The sequence below is a fragment of the Centropristis striata genome, chromosome 19 (genome assembly GCF_030273125.1).
Source record: "Centropristis striata isolate RG_2023a ecotype Rhode Island chromosome 19, C.striata_1.0, whole genome shotgun sequence".
In the NCBI taxonomy this organism is placed as follows: domain Eukaryota; kingdom Metazoa; phylum Chordata; class Actinopteri; order Perciformes; family Serranidae; genus Centropristis; species Centropristis striata.
The window spans coordinates 22,978,064-22,996,958 of NC_081535.1; the positions used below are offsets into that span (position 1 = coordinate 22,978,064).

General features: G+C 39.1%; 1 protein-coding gene and 1 pseudogene across 1 annotated transcript in view; both read left to right on the top strand.

Moving 5' to 3' along the window:
• The window catches only part of unc5da (unc-5 netrin receptor Da), a 220,560-nt gene extending 217,852 nt beyond the window's left edge, over positions 1-2,708 (top strand). Inside the window, exon 18 of the mRNA XM_059357890.1 lies at positions 365-2,708. Within this exon, the coding sequence (XP_059213873.1) occupies positions 365-563 (199 nt within the window). The 3' untranslated portion in view covers positions 564-2,708. The remainder of the gene's footprint in view (positions 1-364) is intronic.
• Positions 2,709-6,636: 3,928 nt separating this feature from the next.
• On the top strand, positions 6,637-8,316 carry LOC131992944 (small ribosomal subunit protein bS1m-like; annotated as a pseudogene).
• The last annotated feature ends 10,579 nt before the right edge of the window (positions 8,317-18,895 follow it).

Sequence of the window (18,895 nt, forward strand, 5' to 3'; positions counted from 1 at the left end):
TTAAAGAATAACCCTGATTATGTCAGAGTGATGTCATCAGGTCTAATGAAAGGGTCTATTGAGTTGTAGTCTGGGAGATGTAGGATTCAGTGTTTTTGGAGTACTAAAAGTCTGCTGCTTTCATTTTGTTCATTCTTCTTTCATCCATCTCTTTTGTGGCACCCAAGTGTATGGATGTGCAATGTTAAATCACTGGAGTAGCCCTTTAAAATGTCTTTGCATCGGCCTTCTTATCATAATTAGTGCAAGGCAATCACTTCATAGCAGAACCACGATTAACCGGCACCCTCATTTGTTCTCAGCAATTACTCCTCTCCATGCAATCCAATTTAATGTTTTATTCCTTTTTCCCCTTGTCCTGCAGAAACCTGTGCTACTTTGCATGTCAGGAGAGCCCATCATCAGTGATTCTGAGTCTGTGGGAAGCCCAGCACCAGGACTCGGGGGACCTGGACTCTCTGGCCAGTGCCCTTGAGGAAATCGGCAAGGTCCAGTCCCCCAGGACCGCCGCTCTGGACTGCAGCAGAGAAGAACGGGACTCAGAATTCACTAATCTTGGGTAGGGCAAGTTCTATAGCAGAACAAAAACAACGATCAACCTTTACTGCATGAACACTGACGATCAGGTGTACTAGCTAACCTACGGCGAGGTGGAGGAGACGCAGAGAGGACAGCAGGGAAACTCAGTTTGGGACTTTTATTAAAGGAACACCTCTGCTAAACCAAATACCACATACAGGCAGTTGAGGAACAACAGAAATGAGTGGGGAAGTATATGTGTTATTAAGAGGCACCCAACAAAAGATTTTAGAAAGGGAAATAAGCATCCCACACCCAACATTGATTGAGAAATGTCTACTCCTGACAGGTCAGATAACCTGTATTCACGGATTATGGATATCTGTGTGAGGAGGACTCTCCGTGTAGGATGGAGTGTGTTTTTAGACGGACTGTCAATCAAACTGGTGTTGTGACCTTCCCTGGATCGGATGTGCTGGCACTTGCCCTCAAACAGTCCTCTGCGGCTGTCAAAATGTTTAGTGTAATGTCATTTTGTTGTCATTCATTTTCTCCCCCAGAACTCCAAATGCGTTTTTTTTTTTTATGTGAGAGCTGGAATTAGAGGAGAAAACAGAAAGTAAGGGTGTTAATTTTGTCAGAACTTTGGTCAGAGATTCACAATTTTTAAAAGGATGATCTGATGATGTCCACATGTTAAAAAAACAACATTGTAAGGCTGTATAGGGATGACTTTATAAACTGTGCTGAATTGGCTTTGATCATATGGATAACATTCATTTTTAAGAAAACACCCACATGTAAAACATTACCAACCCCACATGCAGAACATATTGTCAAAGCAAAAGCTGCAGAAGAGGATGAATTATCCCAATGTGCAATGCAATGAATGGAAAATGAATGTCTCTCTGTGTGATAAGTAACTTCATACCAGACAGACAATGGGAACATCACATTTACTGCAAATTGTTGCCGCTGGTTAAGTGGTGTGTACTTTTAAGACCCTCTGGGACTTCGTTTTTCTTTATTCCTGAATATGTTTTTGTGGCTTGCTTGAGCTGCTTTTGTTTTTGGATCGCCTGCATCATACCTGGTTATCAGTATCCGGAGATACTTTGCCAACTCTCGCTCCTCTGTCTTCGTTGCACCTGCCTTCCTAAACACGATAAAATCACTTTGTGTTGAACTCTGTGTCGGCTCTCTATTTTCATCCGCAAAGGCCTGACAATCCACACACTGTACGGTGGAGAAATTGGCCACAACAAATCTTCAAAAACTGTATACAGTAACAAGATTAAATATTTAAATACATGTTTTTGGAAGAGCTGTATGATCATAGACTAGACCTTGCTGTCTTTCCTTCTTAAAAGTACTTAAAGGCACATTTCGGCATTTTAGGTTATAAGCTATTCACTTTGTTGGCGAGATTTAGATGAGCCGATTCTCTACAGTGAAAGTGAAGCTACAGTTAGAAGTTAGATTAGCATTAAGACTGGAAGCAGGGAGAAACAGCTAGTCTGGTTCTGTCCAAAGGTAACAAAATCCAACTACCAGCACCTCTGAAGCTCACTTAAGCTATTATCTTATTAACTCCAGACAAAAGTCGTGTTTCCATCAACAAATTTCTGCATGATAAAAGCTTGATTAAAACACTAAATATTTCATAGAACTTTTGAAAATGCGCATAGTAAAATACAAGTTTTTTAGGCTCGCTTGAGGTGGTTTGTCTTTTTTGTTAAATAGTTAGTGCTCTTAACAGGAGATGGAAACGCTTTTTTCTGAATAAATCTGGCTGTTTCTGCACTGAAATGGAAGAGTAATTATTAGTTGCCCAAATGTATCCAACTCCTGAAGACTTCTTTCCATCTTTTTCCGTCTTTCCATTTTCTCTTGTGTGTGGTCAAACCTCTTTTTGTTAGTTTTTCTCTCCTGTGCAATCTTTAATCTTCTACTTTTTACTGACGGATTAGCCGACAGCAATACATTACACCTCCAACTTCTGAACAAAGTATGTTTATGCAGATTTGGTTATTCCATCTGAACCAATTGATGGAAACATCCGTAATTAGAATTTTCTTAATGCAACATTCCCAAATTTCGCTTCGACTTCAATGAAAACATGACTAATGTCTGGATAATCCGGTCAGGACATTGTCGACAACATGTGATTGTCCATGTCAGATGCTTTACACTTACCTGAAAATAATTTTTTTGGTTTAGGCAAGGGTTGGCAACAGGGTAGAGCTGGAGGAGGCTGGACATGATGCAAAAAGTATGCTGCGGAAATCTCAAAAATTGGTCAAAACAACCGAGTGTTTAGCCGTTTCATGAATCTTGTGGTCTCTCCGATGAGACATTTTCATTGGCGTCTTTGTGTAAAAATTAACCTTTTTCTTCACCCTCAGATGTTTTGCATTCTTCCAGTTTCATACCAGCTGCATGATAGAAACATCATCAACACGCCTACTCGTTCTTTGTGAATCGTCCGGACAATGACTAGCTCTATTCACACACAAGCTCCATCAGTCTTTACATGGACTTTGTACTCGGCAGCTGGCGGAGTAATGTCTCTTTCACGTTGCATCCAACCGTCTTGGTCATGTCTCAAGAAGTTCAGGGTTGCAGTGCATGTGTGAAAGGGACTTACTTATCACATGTGCTGGTTTTGTTCAGTACAAAAACTATTTATTAAATGATAATTTGCAGTTTTCTGTTGTGTTATGTGCAGGACTATTTCTTGGTCGAGTGCATTGACTTTAACCTGCTGCTAGTCTTTATGCCAAGCAATGTATACAGATCTTCTCTTCTAACTTTCAGCACAAAACCGAATCAGATTAGTCCCCAAAGTGTCAAATCATTCCTTTAGTTAAATAAGACTCCCAGTTTCATGCTCAAGCTGCCAAAGAAGGATCCAGATAGATGCAGGCTCTACAGTGGAAATGTAAATTCCTGTTGATTCAAGTATTCATGGAAAAATTGTGCGATATCTAACCACAGAGATAGTATGCATGCCATTCGATAATCTGAGATCCTCAAAATCAATCTTCACTGAGCCATGACTGCCAAATAATCAAACTGGAAATAACACAAACCTGTACTCTTATCAGCGCACCGTCTGTATGGATCAAAGAACACCACATGTACAAACCTCTATAAGGAGGGACTGATTCTCTGCTATCAGCGGAAAAGGTCACAGTGTAGAAAGGCCAAAGCTTGGAATACATTTACATCTGGAAGAAAGTGACTCACATGGAGGCCACTTACACAGACAGCAGGATCCAAACCTTAAGCTTGTATAGCCAACAGGCCACTTCTCTTTACATTAGTAACATTAGTTTGGTCCATAAATTGCAAGGAAATGGTGAAACACAACGTCCTTTACATTTCCCCAAAGCTTAAGTTGGCACATTCAAATGTCTTATTTTGTCCAACCAACAGTCCAAATCCCAAAGATAGTTAGTTTGATGATGAAAAACAGTAAATATTCACCCCCAAGAGATGATTATCATCAACATCCTAATTGTAAGCAAGCCTTAAGGTAATCTAATATCATCTCTTGATGGTAGTGATACCTATCATTATCATATCTACTAACACAGACAGTCCTCCCCCCAAAAAAACCAACACTATAGTTCGCACAAGCACCTTAAGATGACCCATATTTATATTTAATTTAAGGCAGCCTGGAAACTCGTGGAATCTGCCATATTTGATTTGCTCTGGCAGATTAGCCTGGTCATACATATGATAATATACACTTTTGAATTAGTCTGACAATGCCGGGCTTGCAGCGACCTCTAGTGGCCATAGTAAGTATGTTGGGAGTAGAGGAGACGCAGTATAAAGAGTGACAATGTCCATTAGGGTCAGGTGCGGGTTCTGTCACAGAACTTTAACCCAGGAGACCAGTGAATCTGTCCCACTTGAAACTAAAAGTCACTGTTGAGTAATTTCAATTCAGTATGTTACAAACATACAACCACGGCACATACGTAGTAACATAACTGGAGTAAAATAGTAAATGTTGTTTTTTTTAAACTCAAACCATGATATTTTCTAAAACCTTACTAAGTACTTTGGTTTCCTAAAGCTAACCAAACTGCAACCATTTAGGAACCCTCCTGTGAGTCAAATTCTCTGATAAACACTGAAATGATTCCTCATCTCACCAGATGGACTGTAGGGACATTTAAGAGTCGAATCTTTGTCTTTTCTAAGGTTCCAAGTAATAACCAAAGTAATATGGACCCACTTTAATATAAGTGAGCCACCAGATTCAAAGGAAATTCCACATTTTTAAGTGATAGTTACATGAGACTGATGTTAAAACCAGAGTTGGTACCAGCAGTGCAGTGATTGGACCAGCTTGTTTCATTGGTCCTCAGCAAAGGATACCAAGGATACCAGCATGTATATTAGTCACTCCTATTGTTCAGTATTCAAATACTTTTTTTCTTCCTTTTGGGATCAACGACTCCTCTCCACTAACACATGGTTTTTCTGCTAACTGCTTGCATGCTGACAAGTCTGGATAAATGTCTCCCACAGTGCCACCTGGAAGAGCAATCTTCCATATTCAAGTCTGTTACAAGGGACCTCCTGCAGGGCTGTACTGTTGGCTAATGGCACCAAGCGATGCTTTTCTTGGTAAAAGAATTATTGCTCTAGCTGCTCTCAAACGGAGGAAAAAATCCTCCAAGTTGAGAGACACTTTCCTGAGCTATTACCCACAACATATCCCACTGATGTATCATCACTGGAAGAGCTGACTCCCTCAGATTCAGGAGTTGACCTTTCTGCTGAAGCACAGAAAATGTCCTGCGTCCTCCACGAGGCCCTGTATGATAAATCATTTATGGTAAACTCAGATTTTATCCAAACTTTTTTTTATTGTATTTACAGAAGCTTGGGATTGGATCAGTCAGATCTACTTGGATCAAAAGAAACAGTGTATGACACTCCATTCCAGCTGTGTAGAGACCTTTTAGGGCAAAATACTGGAGTAACAAAAAAGCACATCTAGCAGAATGCACACAGGGAGGGTGAGAGATGGTGCAGAAGTGTTTATCTGTAGGCAGCAGTTGGACAGGTGCTCTGGCACTGTTCCTCTATCCTATACATTTTAGGGAAAATATCGAAATTTCACCAACAACTAAGAAAAACAGAAATTATTCCAGTAGACAGAAAGCTTGCAAAAGGAAATTTGTCTTGACAAGCACTCTGTTAACAAGCTGATGGTCTGCTGAGCAACCGAGTTGCATTTTAAGGAGTGGACCATGATGGTAATGTGCTCCTGCAGACAGGAGACACAGCCAAGGCACCACATTACTCCAAGAGACCTTCACGCCAATGAACAGCAGCCATTTTTACTCATCACAGTCTTCTCTCCACATCTGATTATGTTCAGTATTACACTCCGCTTCCTGATTTTCAGTGATTTCCAGTCAGGGGAGGAACCACACCTCGCTATGCAGATCTATAATGGACAGTGACAACGCTCTGATTTATGCCACCTCGTAAAGATTTTATAGACGCTGCAGCAGTGAAGATTAGTTTGGACTTTGTTTCTGGAAATCTTTTTTGGCAGACGGCCTTGAAACTTCACTAGAATTGGGTTTTTTTGTGGCTCAAGGCTTTTTGCGCTGCCAAATCTCACTCAAAAAACTCTGCCTTTTTGTTCCCAGTGTGACTACTCAAAATCTCACACACCTACCTTCCCTGAACTCTTGATTTTTCTTATCGAACACCACTTTTTTTCTTTACAATCCATTCATTTTTCATCTACTTTGCAGTTTCAAGCCCCCCCTTTCTCCAACAGAAACACATACACAGACATATATATACATACACGTGCAAAATTTAAAAAAAGAAAGCAGATGAGCTTTACATGTGTTGTGCACCACAAAAATCACAGTTTTCTAACTAATTGTGCCTCTCCATGTGGGCTTGGTGTCATCAGAGAGTCTGACCAGAATGTTTTTTTATTATACACCATATCAAAGAAACTAGTATGTTATATGCAAGCTGTATTGTTCATTGCCATGCACAGTGCCCACCTTGTATACACTGCAGAGGTGTTTCCTGAGGATGCTGAAGCATTTAAACCTGTTATCTCCGATGCCAGGAACTTACAGCGACGATGAGCTGACTGAAAACGATTTGACCATCTGTCACTCGAGGATGCTCGGTGTGTCCATCAGTGTCCTTTACATAAACTCGATGACTCAGAGAGTGAATGCGTGCGAGTGTGAGTGCGTGAAGGAAAGTTGTGTGTAACTTTTAAAAAGCTGTATTACGTGTCCTTGGAAAATCCAGCCTACAGTAGTGCTACTATTTCAGCTTATTCAGACGTGTGATGTAATGTGTTTTTCTCACAGCATACTATCTTAAGATCTGCATTGCTTCGGAGAAAATAGAAAACAATGCTAACTTGAGTAAAAGTATATCAATTCATCAAACGTGGTGAAAGTTTAATTCCAGACTTTAGTTTTTTGGGTTGTTGTTTCTATTATCTCTGCTTTTCTTTCCAGGACGAAATCTACTGCCTTTCAGATCTTATTCTCATATCCACTCTATTTATCAAATAAAACTGCTGGAAATGTTAAGTAATTATTCTTTTATTATTCAAATTGTTATGTATACAGTGCAATGCATTTATATATGTTGATTTAAAAAAACATCTCAATAACATTCTCTGTACTCAAGGTTTGATTTAAGTGCTATACGAATGTTTATGTTAAAGGTGAAAAGTGTGACAGTCATACTGCTTCTCACTGGTGATGTTCCCTTACAGCCAAGTTATTTTTCTTTCTTTTCAGAGATTTGCAATTTTGAAACTGTATATACTGTATTGTGTTGAAATAAATATGCAGTGAAAGCAAATTATTCACTGTTTATCTGTGCTTTATACTCTATAGTGTTCTAAGTTTCCTTAATTTTGGTCTTTTTCATGCGCTGAAAATGCACGGGTGTGACCAGACTTGGTTCTGGCCAACTATTTGGACTTTAATCTTCTCTTCCTCCAACATGTAACTTATCACAGAAGGGCTCACAGTTTCAGAAATCACCATTTCAAAGATTTCAGTAATTAAGTGTATGAAGCATTTATCATCAGAGGATTAAGACTAAGAGTCTACAGCCAGCTTTAGTTGCTCTGTGAGGCCTTATGTGATAAAAGACAAAACTTAAAGTTACTGCCAGGAGTTTTTTACTGGTTATGAAACGGTCTCAATTTAATATTCATGCCTTTATATGACCTACATAAGCAAACAAGAACACCAGCGGGAAGTTTGGCTATTTCTATATATTTATTCTTATTGCAACCAGGTCCAATTCCCCACAAAATAAAACCCAACAATTTACTCCTTCAGCTGAGACATCGGCAGGGCCTCTGTAATCCAGCCTGCTGCAGACCAGCCCAGCACTGGCTCTTTCTCCAGCCAGGAGAAGAGCTTCACCTCACTGCTCTGCCAGTCCCCGCTGATCCAGATGAGGCCAGCCAAAGACAAAGTGGTGGTGGAAGAATCATCCATATAGTCCAAGATAACATGTACATCAACTTCAGTGGGAAGTTCCACTGGATGTGCCAGCAGAGAGAGAGAAGTTGCAGTGGAGCAGCAGAGTCTGTCTGTATGGCTCCGGGACCTGGAGTTCACTACCCGCTTCTTACGAGCCAACACCTACACCGCACTACTGGAGGTCCAGGCCATACTGCTGAGCCCGCTGGAAGGACGGAAGGTACAAGAAAACCAGAGTCCAGGACTGAGTGGAGCAGACTGTCAGATGCTGCTGCAGTAAAGTGAGAGGTTTACTAATATAAAGGGAGATTTTTACAACACAGGGTGATGGTGCACATGGAAACACCACTGCTTTTGTCCACAGGGGTCGCCAAAGTAGACAAAATTAAAGTTCCTTTTAGTAACTTATAATGCAAATACACAGAAATGTGGACTTTAGTCGATTCAAGTGCTTGTTTTGATAACTTGCAACTTGACTTGAGACAACTTTAATTTCTTGTAATTTCAGTTTAAATATTAAATGTTGTTAACGTTGACAGGTGTTTGTAACATTGCCCGTTTTTACAACATCAAACTTTGTTCGTCATTTGCAAACTTATTCAGATCTTCAAGAGTCTGTCATGGCTGACGTTAGCCAATGCTAGGTGGATACAATGTGTTCCCTTACAAATTTTTAGCTGGCTAACTTTACATAAGCTGTTAAAATAAGTGATGTGATTAATTGAGCCAAACAATAGAATAAAATGTTGGCATTTTAACGTTAAATTATTGCAAATTACAAATGGGTTTAAACACAATTGTTATCTTAAGTTTATATAATAAACGCATTTTAAAATTTGCTGTTTCATTAAATTCTCCATTAAATGGTCAATATCTGTTGAATAATTGTGTTTTATGTTGTAACTTGACTTGACTTGCCCAAAAAAAATTGACTTGGGACTTGCTTGTGACTTGAGTCCGTGTCTGCAAATCTGTGAGGAATTGAATTTAATTAATAGTGCAGAACCACACAAAAAATATTAGACCATTGTTTTCTTCAATAGCTCATAAGAGTTTAATTTAAGAGCTGCTATCTAGCCATTTTCCATGGTATTCTTGATAATGATATGGTTATTATCAAGAAAACCATGGAAAATGGCTAGATATCAGCTCTTAAATTAAACTCTTAAAGCTATTTTTGTTGTTATCATTATATACTAGTGCAGTGCCCGTAAGAAGTATGTATTCGTATAGTGGGAGATTAAGTAGATTTTTCAATTATGGCCAAATTAGGTTGTGTGTGAAAGTGGGATGTACAATGAGGTGTAATACTCTTGCGTAGTGTTAATATACAAAGTACAAAGTAATACATGGATGTACATTGAGATATAAAGAGACACAGAAATAGTTATTTAAAAAAAAAGAAACTTAATCATTCAACATGGTTAGAAATATATACAGACATAGATATAGGAGGGAATAAGTTTACATGAAGCACTAACAGATGGATGTGAATAATGTGAGTAAGGCTTATTAGGTGTGTTGTGGAATGTGTGATAACTATTGTGTTTCATATATTGTTGCTATGCAGACCACTACAACGTCATAAAACTCCATAAAACGCTGGAAACTATTCGAATATTATTGGAAAATCGAACCTCGTAGCGCACTTTAAAACTGATGAGATGAGTCAGGCGTGGAAATCCAGAGTGAATTGGGTTACCGACCAGGTGCAGGCCTATCACACAATGAGGCCGAGCTCCCTTTAAAGGCGTCCGATCGGAAGCAGTGCAGTTCCGCAACACATCCTACGTAAATAATGATGATATTTTGAAAAATTCATTAAAAAATCTTCAAAATCGAGGATGCACACCTTCGTGCCATATGCAAGCCACATACGAAATCTTAGGTCAGCGAGATATGCCCTAGACACACATCCACACACACACACACACACAGACGCTTCTTGCTTTTATAGATAGATTTGTCCAAACAAATGTAACTTTAGTTGTTTCAGCCATTAAAATGAAGAGAGAGAGAAAAGAAGAAACTGAAGAAAAAAGGGTGGTCTAATTATTTTTTCCATGATTGTATGAAATAACAGCAAATGTATAAATCGAACCATCAATCATATTGACCTGAGTCACTTCATAATAATGTATCATTTATAAAACACAACTCTGTATTATATATCGTCATCTAGCAGTAAAAACAAGCAAAAAAGATAAAGACAAATAGGATGGTTCAGCAGCAACCACATGAGGGTTAAGAGTCTTCTATCCCACATGAAACACTCGTGCATCCGTGTTGTGATACTTGATACGAGTGTCTGAAACAAAGTGATCCACATGAGGTATTTCAAGTGTTTGTTTTGCCGGAGTAGTGGAGGTCACTTCCATGATTAATCTGCAGGTTGAGAGCTGTGAGCAACAGCAAGAGCCCCATTTAAATAAAACAAAAACTTCTTGTTTAAGTGGAGCTTTTATCTAATTTATATATATAACACTGGGAAGCATTTCATTGAGTTAATGAATTTTTATCTTCCACTCCTGTAATAAACGGAATACATAATGTAATTCTGCTTTAACCATTATTTTTTATTTCACCCTCTGTATGTGGATAATAAAGTTGAAAATTGCTGTTTAATGTAGCAGACGTATTACATAAAATTATGTACTTTCTTTTATGTAGAGCATTTAATAATCAAAGTGATGATTATTATTATTTTATTTTTGCATCAAACTACTTTGAAATATTGATCATATAAACCTTGCGCTATTAATTATAATTTATTGGCAGGAAATTCACATTGTAACTTTTATTGCACGCACTAAATCAGCAGGTAGTGCATGTACTGTGTGTTGGAGACAGAGGGACATAAGATTTAGTACACTGTTGCTTTAACTAGTATTAAGTATTAAGATATTTTACTTAGGTAAAAGTATTAATGCCGCACTGTGAAAATAAATACTCTGTTACAAGCAAAAATGCTGCGTTGAAAATGTTACTTAAGTAAAAGTATGTAAGTATTGTCAACAAAATTTACTTAATAATTAAAAGTAAAGTGCTCAAAGCATAAAAATGTCCTCTCTAACTGTTAAGCTATTGTTTATTACAACATTAGCTCATAATTGCTCATGCATTAATGTAAAAGCTGTATTTTACTGGTGTAGTTGGTTGAGGTGGACTTCTACCGATTCATTTCATATTTGTTATTATATTTTCTTGGTAAAAAATTGTTAAAATAGTGAGAACATTATTTAAAATAAATACATACAAATATTCAAATAATTCAAATTAAACGCAGCAGATCTTCTTTTTCATGTTTGTATATGAAAAATGACTTAAACAATCAAAATAATTTCCATTTATTTCCTGTCAATCCAATTTATGTGTTAATTGTTCAAAACAATAGTTTAATTGATAATAAGTGTCATATATTATATATTTTGTTTGCAGTAATGTTACAAATATGATAGTAAATGTATTGGAATAGAAGTATAAAGTAATATAAAATTGAAATATTCAAGTAAAATAATGATGATGATGATAATAATAATAATAATAATAATAATAATAATAATAACTAGGACTACGCGCAGTACTGAACGGGCCCTCGCAGAGTGGAGCCGTCGGGGGAGGCGCCGTCAGGGGAGGGCACATCGGACGCGGCGCTGTTGGCTCAGTCCCTATGCGTACCAAATTGCATGTCTCCTACCACTGTGCTTGTGGTAGGTGTAAAACATGTTACTTCCTGTAGCCAGCAGGGGGCGCTATGACTGTGTGTCACTATTGACCCGTGGGTGTGTCCCGGGCTGGACCCTAATCACGTGTGTGAAATTTGGGACAGATTGGACAATGTATGGTGAAGTTATACAGTCTGGTGTTAGATGGCGAGACGCCATATTTTGCCGCCATGCCACGCCCACATAGTGTGACCATCGGTAAAGATTTATACAACTTTTGATCCCAAAGGCCTTGTGATGCTACTGACCAAGTTTGAAGTCCATAGGGTGAAATCTGTCGGAGGAGTTCGTTAAAGTATGCGAGGTGGAAATGGGTAAAAACAATGCATTGTGCGATTTTCAAACCAAGCTGGCGGACATCCTGTTGGGTTTGAGGTATGGGTCCAAGAGGCTTTTTGGTGCGTCTCCACATGAAGCACGTGTGTACCAAATTTTGTTTCTCTACGTGAAACCTACTGCAAGGTTTAAGTATAAAACAAGTTACTTGCTGTTGCCAGCAGGGGGCGCTATGACTGTGTGTCACTATTGACACGTGGGTGTGTCCCGGGCTGGACCCTAATCACGTGTGTGAAATTTGGGACAGATTGGACAATGTATGGTCAAGTTATCCAGTCTGCTATTAGATGGCGAGACGCCATGTTTTGCTGCCATGCCACGCCCACATAGTGTGACCATCGGTAAAGATTTATACAACTTTTGATCCCAAAGGCCTTGTGATGGTACTGACCAAGTTTGAAGTCAATTGGGTGAAATCTGTAGGAGGAGTTCGTCAAAGTATGCAATGTGGTAATTTTGTAAAAGGGGGCGTGGATAAAGCATAAGGGGCGGGGCTTTATGAAATATTGTCTTTTAGAAATGTTAAGGGCTGGACTCTGATGAAGCATGAGAAGTTTGGACCAGATCGGACAAAGAATGGAGAAGTTATAACAATCTCGTGTTTTATGGCGAGACGCCATATTTTGGCGCCATGCCACGCCCACATAGTGTGACCGTCGGTAAAGATTTATACAACTTTTGATCCCAAAGTCGTTGTGATGGTACTGACCAAGTTTGATGTAAATCGGGTGAAATCTGTAGGAGGAGTTCGTTAAAGTATGCATCGTGGAAATGGCGAAAATTCTATATAAAATCCAAGATGGCCGACTTCCTGTACATTTTAGGGTATGGGTTCTTGAGACTTTTTGGTGCGTCTTCCCATGATACATGTATGTACCAAATTTCGTGTCTCTACGACAAACCTGTGTGAGGGGCTGAATTCTAGGGGGCGCTAGTAGGTCATTTTGCCACGCCCATTTCTGAAAGCAATGAAATATGTAAATTTTCGCCACGATTGAATTTTGTGCCAAGTTTGGGGAGGTTTTGAATATGATAAAGGCCTCAAAAAGGCGATTCATTTGTCGAAATAATAATAGACGGACCAATTACAATTAGTGGGGCGGATTAGCTGAACAATCGTTCACTTTGTGATAAAAGCATGAAATTTGGTAGATGTGTTGGTGAATATGTTTCAAACAAATCTGGATATTGGGCCACCTCAAAAGCGCCCCCTAGTGGCCGTGGCAGGCATTTGTTATACAAATAAATCAATGATGAATAAAAACTGCCTTTTTAATAATACCAACTGGTGATGAATTGTATATTGTTGGAAAGCCTGATTAGTCACCTTTACAATGAGGTACAGCTTGTAAGGATCGTGCATTCATGGAATGAGCAACGGGGCTAAACGTGTGGGTAGCACCCCCCAAAAATGTGCATCCCCTGTGGGGCGGAATAGCTCAATAAATCACAAGAATTGTTTATTTTGTGATAGAAGCACACAATTTGGTGGATGTGTTGGTGGATATGTTTCAAACAAATCTGTATATTAGGCCATCGCAAATTCGCCCCCTAGTGGCCATAGCAGTCATTTTCTTCATTAAAATTAGAAAAAATATTAAAATTATTTCTTAAAATATTTAAAAAATTTAAACTAAATATAAAAACGTAAATTAAAAAATGTAAATACACATATTAAATTAACAAAAATCCAGTTAGACACTCTTTCAGTTATTTTTCCTGCCCCACCACAATCGGGCTAGCCATCGAGCTAGCTAGCAAATGAGCTAGCTAGCATTTGCTTCCTGGGACAAGCAGTGCAGTGGACTCTCCATCAAGGTATGTCTAAATATTTTATTTCACCTGTTATAATTATGAATAAAATATGCTATGAACATCATAAAGGCTAAAGAGAAAAACAATCATCATGGGCCTTGGCGGAAAAGTAAATTAGCAAGATAGCAAAAATAGGTACTTAAGCTAGCTAGTTAGCTTGGAACATGTATCAGTGGCTGTTGGGTGTGAAAGCTTAATAAGACACTGTTAAATTATGTCCTGTGGAATGTGGACATCCCTCTCTGCACACACACACACACACACACACACACACACACTATATGTAATGTCTCCTTTGCCCATGTGGTTCTTTTTTTCTTTTTTTTTAAATGTATTTTATAACTCCATCACAGTTAGTCAGGCGGCTTAGGACCAGATTTGAGAAGAAAGGGGACACGCCGGACAAAAGCACCAAAATTTTTCCACATGCTCTCTATCACCAAAGGTTTCAACTGGTAGGAGCCACTTCATCAAGATTGCAGATCGGAGATGGCAGCCATATAAGCCATAAGCCATAAGTCTATGAGAACCAATATATCTTCCAAGCCACTTAGAAGGTCAATCTTGGTGTCAAAATATACATTTTCTGGGTCAAAGAATCATTTAAAGCTATTGTGAATATCACTGGATGACTCACTGTAAATAATTTGTTGATCAAGATCTGACATGAGTTGAAAGCGTACCCTTGATTTTTTTGAGCAGTGTACATGGCAGCTAATCCACACTCTCCCGTGAACATTGATTCCAAACAGTTTCAACTCAGGATACCCTGCTGCAACTTGAAGCGAGTTGCCCAGTCTGAGTGAAAATGAACATATCTATTTGATCAAATAATCTTCTAGTGATATTCTCAATAGCTTTAAATGATTCCTGGACCCAGAAAATGTATATTTTGACACCAAGATTGACCTTCTAAGTGGCTTGGAAGATATAGCATTTCTCATAGACTTTATATGGCTGCCATCACCACAATCTTGATGAAGGGGCTCCTACTAAAAATTGAAACCTATAATGATAGAGAGTATGTGGAAAAAATGTGGTGCTCTTGTCCGGCGTGTCCCCTTTATTTGGCTAAGCCGCCTGACTAAGTCACACACCTCAGTACAAGGATTTTGCCAGAAAGAGATACTGCTCAACTGCTACAAGTAACCCTAGTAGAATTTTTAAAATGTATGATTTTTTTCTCTGTCTAAATGTGTTTTGTTTTTATTGTTGCAGGTCATACAATATTGAAAATTATTTTTTCTTTTTAAGGAGCAACAGAAGAATACAAGCCAAAGAGGAGGCCGTAGCCTGTGAATGGGAATATCAAGACCTAATAAAATGTTATACAAAGTTAATGTTCTTTTCTATTAGACTGTAATAAAGCTTTTGTCACTTTAACATGTCTCTAAATTATATTTGTGGTGCTGAAAACATGAAACAGCAGCTGAAGGGTAGGCAAAGCATTCCACGGCAGTAACCACCGGCGGCCATTTTTAAAAATGTCCGCTTTTAAATGGCCATTTTAAAAAATGGCCGCCACAGCCATCAGAATTTTTTTTGCGATGGCCCAATATCCAGATTCATTAAACATGTATTCAGCAATGAGTGTACCAAATTTGATGCTTTTATCACAAAATGAACGATTGTTCAACTAATCTGCCCCACTACACAGGGGATGCACATTTTTGGGGGGTGCTACCCACACGTTTAGCCCCGTTGCTCATTCCATGAATGCACGATCCTTACAAGCTGTACCTCGTTGTAAAGGTGACTAATCAGGCTTTCCAACAATATACAATTCATCACCAGTTGGTATTATTAAAAGGGCAGTTTTTATTCATCATTGATTTATTCGTATAACAAATGCCTGCCACGGCCACTAGGGGGCGCTTTTGAGGTGGCCCAATATCCAGATTTGTTCGAAACATATTCACCAACACATCTACCAAATTTCATGCTTTTATCACAAAGTGAACGATTGTTGTAAAATATTGAGCTAATCCGCCCCACTAAATAGGGTCCTCGCACCGTTAGTGCTCGGTCCCTAATAACTAGAACATTTCTAAAGAAATGTTGATTGTGTGCTTGCCTCTGGCCCTTGATTCTCCTTGATTAAATCAGCATTTAAGCAGGGACTCTGTTCTGAGTTCACAGACACCTCATACAAGTTTCTAGGACAAACTTTCATTAGTTAGTAAAAGGGGGCGTGGCTAGTCAAAAGGGGCGGGGTAATCAACCACCTATTAAACAGGAACTCTATGCCCCGTAATCTGACACCTTATACAAGTTTCTAGGACAAAAAGTTTATTAGTTATGAAAGGGGCGTGGCTAATCAAAAAGGGCGGGAATTTATTAAATATTGTTATGTAGAACTGGTCAGTGATGAACCATCATCATGCATGACAAGTTTGAGGCAGATTGGACAATGTATGGTCAAGTTATAAGGTATCATGCTTTATGAAAAAACGCCATGTCCGTTAAATTAGAATGCCTGTCTTGGAGAAGGGAGGGGTGGGGTAGGGGGGGAGGCTTTGGTAGCTAAGCAACCAGGTGGCCAGGTGGAGTTGACCAACCACAGCAGGGCAATCAACTGAAATGAACTGCTGGTGGAGACAGTTCCGCCACAGTGAGCAGGCAGAGGTGGACTATAGCGTCATATTTGAGTCATTGTTTGATCTTCGCGCACATATTCAGCAACTGAGTGAGGCAGATTCTCCCCCGTGCTCGCTCGCGGTCGAGCGCTGCTCGCGCGGAGCGAGGTCTTTTGACACATTGGGGGCGGGGCCAAGGCTGACCCCAGGCCTCTTATGATTGGTCATTTTCCAGCGCTCCACGTGGGTGCCTTTTCAGCTATTGCTGACAGCTGGTAGTGGCGGCATCATCTAAGCAACAACAACGGTTGTTTCATGACGTTCACGATCACAACTCTACGCTTCATCAGTGATAATAAAAAGGTTAAAAAAAATGTTGTTTCTTGTTTCTAAATGATCAAACAGTAGTTAAAGTGTTAGATCCATGGGTTTGCCGTGGCACCGAGCAGAGACCTGCAGTCCAGCGGTGCAGGCTGTCTCTTTGAAGCAGAGGATGGCGGTCATCTTAATTTATGTCAGTCTTCTCAGACAGCCCACAAACATTGGAAGACTTTCTGATCAGAGACTGGAGCGGTGGTCCGGAGGGAGGAGGAGGAGGATGTGGAGCCGGAGCTCGTCTGGGGGGCGGAGCGGGTCGGCAGCACCTGGTGTCGTGTGTGCTGAGTCTATCTGCTGTCAGGAGGCTGACCTGGACCATACCATGCGTGGTGAAGCATGTGTAACAAATGTTCGCACATTTGGAGTACTGTGCCGGGAGGAGGACGTGCTGTCCCTGAAGGATGTCCGAGCTGAAGGATGTCTGAGCGGAGACACCGGAGCGTCCTGTCAACAGCAGGTAACTAGGTCAAGCTAACTAACGTCAGTAATCGCCGGTGGTTTAACGTAAAATATAATAAATAAACGCTATAGTGAGACAGGAATATGATGGAGAAGATGCAAACAATGTTTCCATTTTCAGTAGTTATCAGACGAAAACGTTTTAGTTTATGTCGCTCCATGCTAACGGTAATAGCTAGTTTTGCTAGCATACTACCGTTACGATCGTGCCTTACAACGTTAGCATTTACATATTTGAACTTTTAAACTACCGTCAAAAATTTTGGGAAATGTAGTTGCAAGTTATTTGAGTTTCATTTGGACGATGTTTATCTAGCGAGCTAGCTTTAGCATCATGTCGAAGCAATTTATAAATGGTCCGTAGAGGCAGAATATCCATGTTACAGTTACCATGATGCTAACAGTTGTTATAACAGTAGATGTGTCTGGTGTTAGCAAACACTATTGATTTTAAGAGTGCATTGCATAGTTTGACTGATTTGATGCTACTGACAGAATAGCCTATAATGCATTGTGGGTTGATAATCTAGGCCACAACAGTTTATGATTGCTGTTTTGTCTTGTGTCTATCTGGGAAGGTGTCATTATGCTCATAATATAATAATGCTAAAAAAAATTGCGAGCTCATGCTATTTTCCTTGATTAATGTTGTCTAAATGCCATTTTTAATGTAGGGTTTGTGTACAATGTTGGCCTGACGAATTTTTTTTAACTGTGATATGTAGCTAATTGTATGTGGATTTTGATGGTAGGTTCTTGATAATAGTCCTGTTTTTTGTGAGGATGTTTTGGTATTCTCATGTAATAAGGTGTAATAGTAATACCAATGTTATACTCATCAATGGCTAAATTTGAACATTCGTTGTATTTGGATAATATTAAACTGAAACTCATGTCACTAGGTAATGAGAGGTTAAAAAGAAAAGATAATCAAGGGGATATACATTTAACCACGGAGTCAGGGCTGTAAAAAATTACTGTAATGATGAACTGGTAGTTTACTTCACCATTTAAGATTTACATGTCAATGTTACTCACTACTGTTAGCAGACTATTACCCAAACTATTTTTCTTCTGTTATTAATACTGCAGTACTATTTTGATAATAGAGGTTATTATGTAATAAGGTGTATTTGTAATTCCAGAGTCATAGCCATTAATGGCTTAAATTTAGTATAGGGTGCATTTGGGTACTATTACACTGAAAGCTTTTGAAAGTATTCGCCACTATTATCAGATTATTACCTAACTATTACCATGGTGTTACCGAGCTGTGGCGTCAATAGAATTATCAATGTATCCATTCATATTCATCTTCTTTGCAAGCTTTAATCCTGTTTTTCACCTCACAAATTTACAGCTTGACCATTTATTTACTGGTGAGTGTTTGTCAAAGACTGTTATTAACATAAACTACTTTCATAAATTATGTGTTATTATTTTTTTTAACCCTTGTGTGGTCCTCCCGTCGACTATATACCCATGGTCCTCAGGGGTCAAAAAGGATCCCATGACACAAGAATGTTTTTAGGACATGTAGAAAAAAAATGTTACCAACTTTTTTTTTTTT